Raw genomic sequence first — 7,716 nt, 5'->3', positions numbered from 1 at the left:
GTAAAATTGGTGGTAAACCCACGATTATAGAGGAGAGTGTCCACGATCGTACCGATAATTCGAGAAGAGATGAGAATCTCGGTCGTCTCGTAGGGCCTTTGGGGCCAGTGTGGTGGGGGATGCATGGGGTATGAGGCAGTACGGGCTGGTAGGGTGAGGTAGGGGGAAGACGAGGGGTTTAGGGCCCGAGATCGAGTATGGGAGTTGGTGGAGGGGATGCGGCGCGTGCCCGTCCTGCCTATATAAGACCCCGAACCCTCCCTGGCAAAGCATTTCGGGAGCCAGGACCGTACTGTGAGCATCGAGGGTGTGGTTTCTTATTCCACGTTAACATTTCTAACGTGAACAGACTCTGTTTATAGCTCCTATATCGATATACTCTTGTCAGTTGAATTTTGATAAGGTGTAAGGATACTAGGCAAATAAAGATAACGAGAGAGATAAAGAGAGAGACAGACAGAGAAAAAAGAGAGAGAGATAAAGAAAGAGAGAGAGAAAGAGAGAGAGAGAGAGAGACAGACAGAAAGACAGAAAGAAAGAAGGAAGATAGGCGAGCAGAGGAGAACGAGGAATAGAAAGAAAGAGAGACAGATAGATAAGAAGAGGGTTAGACTGTAAGTAGTCGTGGCTCTTTTACGGCAGTACTTGGATACACGTAGAGAAGAGCTCGTTCTTCAAGGTCGGCGGGCACGCGCGAGAACTCCTACTCTCGCGGTGGGGGTATCGGATCAGTGATATGACCTTAGTGGGACTGAAGCAGGAGAACCCGAACGTACTGCCCATCATGCTAAGCGTGCAGCAGCAGCATCATCATCACCATGGTTTACATGTATCTACCGCAGGCTCTGTGCAAAATCATCGTGGCAACGTAATTGTCTCAACCAGCAGCATGCCAAATAACGATATAAAGGGCTTGCAGCAGCATGCTTGTAAACGGTCAAAAATTTACGGACAAGCAACAGGACCGTATGGAGCTGTTCCCCATCAACCGGCTTCGGTGGCGAGACGAAACGCGCGCGAAAGGAATCGCGTAAAACAGGTGAATAACGGATTCGCTACTCTAAGACAACATATACCTCAGAGTGTCGCTCAAGCATTGGGTGGGAGCACGGCTGGAACTCACGGTGGTTCTAGAGCGGGTAGCAAGAAGTTGTCCAAGGTTGAGACACTTAGGATGGCAGTAGAATACATCAGAAGTCTACAACGTCTCTTAGAGGAACATGACAATGGTTCGGACGTTTCTTCCCCGACTGTGTCCGCGTCATCAACCACCTCATCAACCTCACCTGCCGCGTGTAGTCCTACCGGTGGACTCGGTACTGACTCCAATCATCGTGCATCCGAACTCAGACTTTGTGGTAACGACGTGCGACATCACACTAGCCCTCATCACACCTCAGATCTTCACAGACATCAACATATTAGACAAAACCCCAGCCCGACTTTTGTACCAGCACCCTGTTCAGAAGCTTCGAGTTCGCCCACGCCGAGTTTCGTCTCGGAAACATCATCAGCCGGTAGTCAAGGTTATGGAACGTCCTCGGGTAATCTTTATGCTTCTCACCCCGACGATTACGATTACAACGAGCCGATGAGGCCCGAGGACGAAGATCTTCTTGATGTCATCTTCTGTTGGCAGCAGAGTTAATGAGACAACAAACGATTTCCCGATGATACTTCCGTATAGTCCTCGAGGTTGGTGTCGTGACGCGCTTCTTTATTACTCTATATTTTCTTTTATTGCTCGACGTACTAACATAAGATTTTACATACTATCTAAGATGAAGCCCTACTCAAGTTTATTACTACTCCATATCAAATTTTCTCTCTATTTTTTTCCAATACATCGAACAGATAATATCAAAATATCAATTTATCGTATAATACAATTTAACATCAGATCTTTTTATTAAACATGCATAGACAATTAATAGATATAAGTATATATAACAGATCATCTTCGAGTCTTCATCGATCATAATGGTTGCACCGTTACGAAATATCATCGATTCTCTCAAAATTCTCTCCCTCATTGTTAAGGTAACTTCCTCCCTCGCTCGTTTCTACGTTGCGACCATAAATTTTCTTCGTCAGGGGAGAATATTCGCGCTTAAAGAGGAATCTCAAAGAAATTTCTGAGTAGATTTGTGACCTTGCCCTCTCACAATGGTCGCCCGCGACCCCTCGCTGAAACTTGGACCATTCAAATCGCAGACTCCATTCAAAGGAGCACCGCATATACAGTGGAGGAGAGACGCTTTTGTGTTACTACTTCTTTCCCTGTATGTGTTCCCGTGCGTACGAGTTTAGCACGCCATCGTATAAATGTATATACTTGTGTGCGTACGTGCGTTCGTGTACACCAGAGTCGCGTCCTTATTCTGCCGTACGTTTTCCCTCCTTCCTCACCTTTTGTCCACGCGCTACCGTTCCCGAGCACGATTCGTTCTACATCAACCTCCTCATGCTACCTCCTTCAACGCATTCAATCTTTCTACTTTTTTTCCTTTTCTATTTTTCTTTTTCTCGCTCTCTTTTTTCCCACCGGAGAAGTCAAAGTTATCTCAACGATTACGAGCGTTCAAATTGATCGGTCACGTAGAAAAATTAATTATCTCTACGTGTTGAGTTGAGTTCCGAATTAAAAAAAAAAAACGCTACATAATGATAAATTTTAGTTAAAAATTCCATGATGTTTATTTCCATATTCTCCTTACTAATCATTCAGTTTCAGAAAATTCACTTTTTATCCAGTAATTTCTATTGCAGCGTAACGTATTTGTTTCGAAAAAAATATAAAGTATAAGACTTTTCTTTTTTATACTCGAATACGACTCTAATCTTGATGGACGTAACTTTTCCTTTAAATCCCCTCGAATCGCATAACATTCTTTGAGCGTTTTCTATTCGAATCCTCTCTCCGCTCTGTCGTCGCTTCTTCTAGCCTTTCGGATCCCCCATTTCAGATTTTCTTTTTCTCGTACCACCTCTCTTTATCTAGGGACGATTTTGTCTCGCGCGCTGCGTTTAACTTGAATGCATCTTCCAGGATATACTAGTCCTCCCCTTTTGTCGGTTTTTAGACCGGTACACCATTCTTTTTCATTTCTTCCCTCCTCTTCTCCCTCTCGCTCACTTCCTCTCTATCTCTATGTCTCCCTATTTCTCTCGTTCCCTCTCTCTTTTCTCTCGGCTTCTCTCTTCCTATCACTCTTTTCCTCTCTCTTCGATTCTTTCTCTTCTTCCCGAGACCCTTCTTCTAGTAAAACTGCCCTTACCTGAAATCATCCCCTTACTTCTTCTATCCGTATACCTGTGGCTTCTTTTTTTTTCTTCAATAAACCTTCTACCTTCAAAATTCTGTTTTGTACCTTCCCGCAATTTCCTTGACGTAGACATCGAAGTAATATGTTTCGATAAAAACGAACTCTACCGATTATTTTTTTCTATCGTAAGATTATGATATCATTTTACAATAAATCGAACAACGACAAAAATGCTTTAAAAAATTTTTTATAATTTCATTCAAAATCATTCGGTGCTAATGAAATCTTCATTCTTTTTGTTTCAGAAGAAAGAGGAATATATAATCAGTTGGAAAATCTTATCAGACAGAAGAATCGCAATGTACAATACAGAAGATGACAAACAGCGGCTGTTCCAATAACTGTGATCTAGTCATACCTCTCTATTTTATAATTGTATATATCTGATATTAATTTACTTAGAGTCTTGCGCGCGTGTTTCCCTTAAATCAGCGTGGAACTACTTCATTTTTAATTATTTACATAATTAGCACAAAACAATCTTTTAAAGATTGTATAATTATATATAAAATGACGAGACAATATTTTATGTTATTCTAGATGAGAGTATACATGAGAAAGTGTGTGTGTGAATGAGTGAAAAGTAAAGATCAATATTATTGAGATGTATATTGGAGAACGTTGAAAAATTATTTTTAGACATTTTAATGTTGCCATTGTTATCGTGTAGAGCCCTTAAATCCCATCGTTTAAGATTATTGAAGAGTGAATCTATTGAATCGAATCAATAAGAACTATCACCGACATTGAACTGACGGCCGATCAATGAGTATTCTCGAATGGATACGGCATTCCACTGTGCCTTAAAACGCCTTATAATTATTTATAAACACTCGTGCGATTGGTTATTAATTTTCTATTCATTAAAGAAACAAAGTTTTACGAAATATTAACGTATTAAAAGTATTAGTATCAAAAGCAAATTAAAAAAAAAATAAAATAAACCCGACAATAGAATTTATTCTCAGATTTTATAAAAACAAATCGCACGATAAATTTTTGCGAGATTAATGCTTTGTACATAATTATCGACAGATAATTCGTTAAATATATTACACGATGTTATGCAGAATCTATGTTTTTATTCTTATCTTTATTTCTTATCCTCCTTTTCTTCCTTTATCAATTATTAATAACTAATTATCTACATACAAACCTAACAAATAAAAAGGTAATGTTTACAATCGAAATATTATTATATATAGATTTTGTTAACGATTTCATATATCATCGAGAATATATAAATAATAAATATTTCAATACTAATGCTTTTTAAATGAAACTTTTCACATTTTCCCAAAGAAATTATTTACTTACCAAATTTGGATATTTTCATAAAGTGACAAGAAAATAACAAAGACTGTTATTTAAGCAATAAAACAATATATCATCGCAAAATATATAAAAATTCTACAATATGTCTTAACTCAAGGACGTTTACAAAACATATAATATGAATATAACATGGAACATCGTTTTATGCGCTTAACGTGTTAGGTATTTGAGATATATTGAAATACGTTGTAGCACATTAAACATAAAAGTAATTACTTTTTCCGATATTGTTTTCTATCAAGAGTTATGGTGGTAATAGAAATATATATTCCGTGAAATATAATAAATAAAAAGGAAAAAATATTAGTTTCATATCGTATCGTCAAGTAAATTGTACAAATATTTTTATGAATATTTGTGATATTTTAATTTTTACCTTTCATAAATTTTAACAATCAGGAGGATTTTGAATGATTAAGTATCCAAGTAGTTTTAAAGAAAAAGTAGAAGGAGAATAGATTTACTAGTGAAGTTTTTTTGATTTAAAAGATTACGGAGTAGAAAATTATTATGAAATCATAAAATGAATGAATTATGAATAGAAAAATGAACTCCAAATAATTGGAATGGTCTTTGTTAGAACGTATACATGATAATTTGAAGAAAATCATGAGAAAGAGAGAGAGAGAGAGAGAGAATAGTCCATTGAAATGACGTGTAATTCTGAAGAAATCAGGAGCTGCTCGACTAGTTTAAAAGTTCCCCCAGGCAATGCTAACTATTAGTATATTGTTATTTTTGAACGATTATTGACGCAACTCAAAGTAACGAAGTTAACATGACACGATTTTGTCCGATACACTTTGCTTGCGGTTTCCGAAATGAAGGAGCCACAACCGAAGCGACGTTCGACAGAGAGATTACTGTGATTTCAGCTGGTTATTTACTCAAAAACCACAAGGACATTGACAGGGATAATGGTGGGATGCTCCGCCCTACAGCACCATATCGTTACACGATTCTTTCGCGGTGGAATGATGTCTCAGGGGCGTATAAGGGTGCTTTTCAAGTTCACAGATACGAACACTTCGCCGAAAGTTTGGAAACTATCTAATTAGAACGACCACTTTTCCTGGAATCCTTTCCTTTCATCTTTTTCGGTAGAAATCATACGATATCTCTGCATTATAATCAATCAGATCGAGAAAATTTTCACAAGAAAATTATTTCTGCAAGTTCACCTAAAAAATATCTTATTTAGCTCAAGAAATTTTTCCGATGAATAAAATTGTGTACGCGCGTGTATCTGTTATATTATATTAAAAGTACATATATTAAAAAAATTTTCATAATAATATTCCAAATAAAAACTTTACGGTATCATAAAACAGAGTGAAATTCGAGGAACGAGAATGACGCATTAAAAGAGAGAACCAATGAACGATCGAATCGTGGACCTGTCTTACCGGTGCAACGAGTTAACAGGGCGAGCTCTTCGAGGGTGCATTAACTATATGAATGCAGATCCGTCTAACCGGTAAAAGCTTTTGGCAAAGACGAGTAACGACCCTCGGTGTATATCTTGTTGTATGCTCCGTTGCTCTCTTCTCGAGACAACGTCGGTCAAATCGGATTTAAATTCGAAGGTCGTTGTATGGATATTGAATTATTTCTTCCAATGACCTTAACAAAAATTTAAGATATTACATTTTTTTCTTCGTTGGTCATATCACGAATCAGTTTTCGAGGAAATCTGATTTCGAACGAACGATCAAAGGGTTCCGCAAAGCGATAAGAAACAAAATTGCAACTTTTCTTTCATATCTTAATTTTAAGAAACAAATTCTACTGTGATTTGATGTTTCCTGACATTCTACTAATACCTTTACATTAAACCTCTTTTTCTACCATGGAAGGTTGATAATTCTGTGAAAGAACAGACAGTAAATAAGGATATTAAAACCTGCTTTGCGATCTGGAGGATGCAGACTCGGTGTTAATTGCTATATAAACTCTTCCTCCGTGCTCCAACTCTTCTTCTTCTTATTTTTACGAGGTTCGTTAATTACCAAGCGAAGATTCTCATCGTTGCTGTCATAATCGATGCTACTCTTTAATGTATTAAACGTCTTCTTCCACTACGATCAACCTCATGGAAGTTAGAAACAATTATCATTGATTAATATTTTATACGTTTTGACTTTCATTAAGGAAATTAACAAATAAATTAAAAACCAATCTCTCATTGTATCAAATGGTAATAATATTTTTATGTTTTTAAATTGTAACATTGAAAAAAACTGTAACGTTGATAATCGAAGTCGATCAGAACGAAGAGAAAACATTGATAAATTTATTACCAACGATATAAAAGTTATTCCCGAAAATGTACGTCATTATCAGTATAACGCGATACTTTTGCGAATACGACTTTCATTTTAAGATACAGAGTACGATTCATATGCATCGATGTCTTTTGCTTTCATCGACGCTGTTATTAATCGTTCTTCGGTTATGGGCAATGTAGCCAATTTCACCGAACGTGACTGCCTATTGATTTATGGCGTTTCGCATTTAACAGGTAACTTGTCCATTTATTTTTATCTTGCCCGAGCGGGTAAGTACGGGTCATATGAACGAGATACAATTACAGTTATGTAGGATTAACTCAAATTGCCAAAATATGGATCATATATAAAACCTTAATGTTCGAGTACTCGAAGAAAAACGAAAAGGAAAAGAGCGATTAATTAATTAATTAATATTATTTCAAATTCGGAAAATGTTTCTCTGGCAAAGTAATTTTGTAAACGAGCAGGACGAGTCGATTCGTCACTCGTTGGAAACATTCTCCTTTGCATCCGGTCGAATAATTAGTGGCAAGTTCTTTGAGTAGACCGGAGTCCAGCTCGGCGTGGACACGTTGTTCCGTTAGAAAGAGAAGTGAGTATGTTAGTAAGAAGCGAAGCGGCTTTAAAAGCTTGACAAGACTTCGAGCATAAAGGATGTCCCCTGTGGTTTCTTCGTACGTAACCCTTGGAAATAATTAACCGTTTAGAAATTATCCCAACGTTATTATGTTTCTATACTTTTTATCAACTGCTAGAAAAAGAGA

General features: G+C 37.2%; 1 protein-coding gene across 2 annotated transcripts; it reads left to right on the top strand.

Annotated features, from left to right (window-relative positions):
- The first annotated feature begins 352 nt into the window (after positions 1–352).
- On the top strand, positions 353–4,362 carry LOC127063430 (achaete-scute complex protein T5-like). Of its 2 annotated transcripts, none has more exons than XM_050993222.1 (2): positions 353–1,695; positions 3,575–4,362. In XM_050993222.1, exon 1 carries the CDS (start codon positions 737–739, stop codon positions 1,646–1,648), a length of 912 nt encoding a protein of 303 aa, XP_050849179.1. In that variant the 5' UTR covers positions 353–736; the 3' UTR covers positions 1,649–1,695; positions 3,575–4,362. The 2 variants fall into 2 exon arrangements, with proteins under 2 accessions (XP_050849179.1, XP_050849178.1); XM_050993221.1 differs by having other exon boundaries at positions 3,572–4,362.
- The last annotated feature ends 3,354 nt before the right edge of the window (positions 4,363–7,716 follow it).

Source organism: Vespula vulgaris, chromosome 4, assembly GCF_905475345.1.
Source record: "Vespula vulgaris chromosome 4, iyVesVulg1.1, whole genome shotgun sequence".
NCBI classification, from domain to species: domain Eukaryota; kingdom Metazoa; phylum Arthropoda; class Insecta; order Hymenoptera; family Vespidae; genus Vespula; species Vespula vulgaris.
The sequence above is the reverse complement of the archived record's forward strand: the minus strand, read 5'-3'. Positions and strand labels throughout refer to the sequence as shown.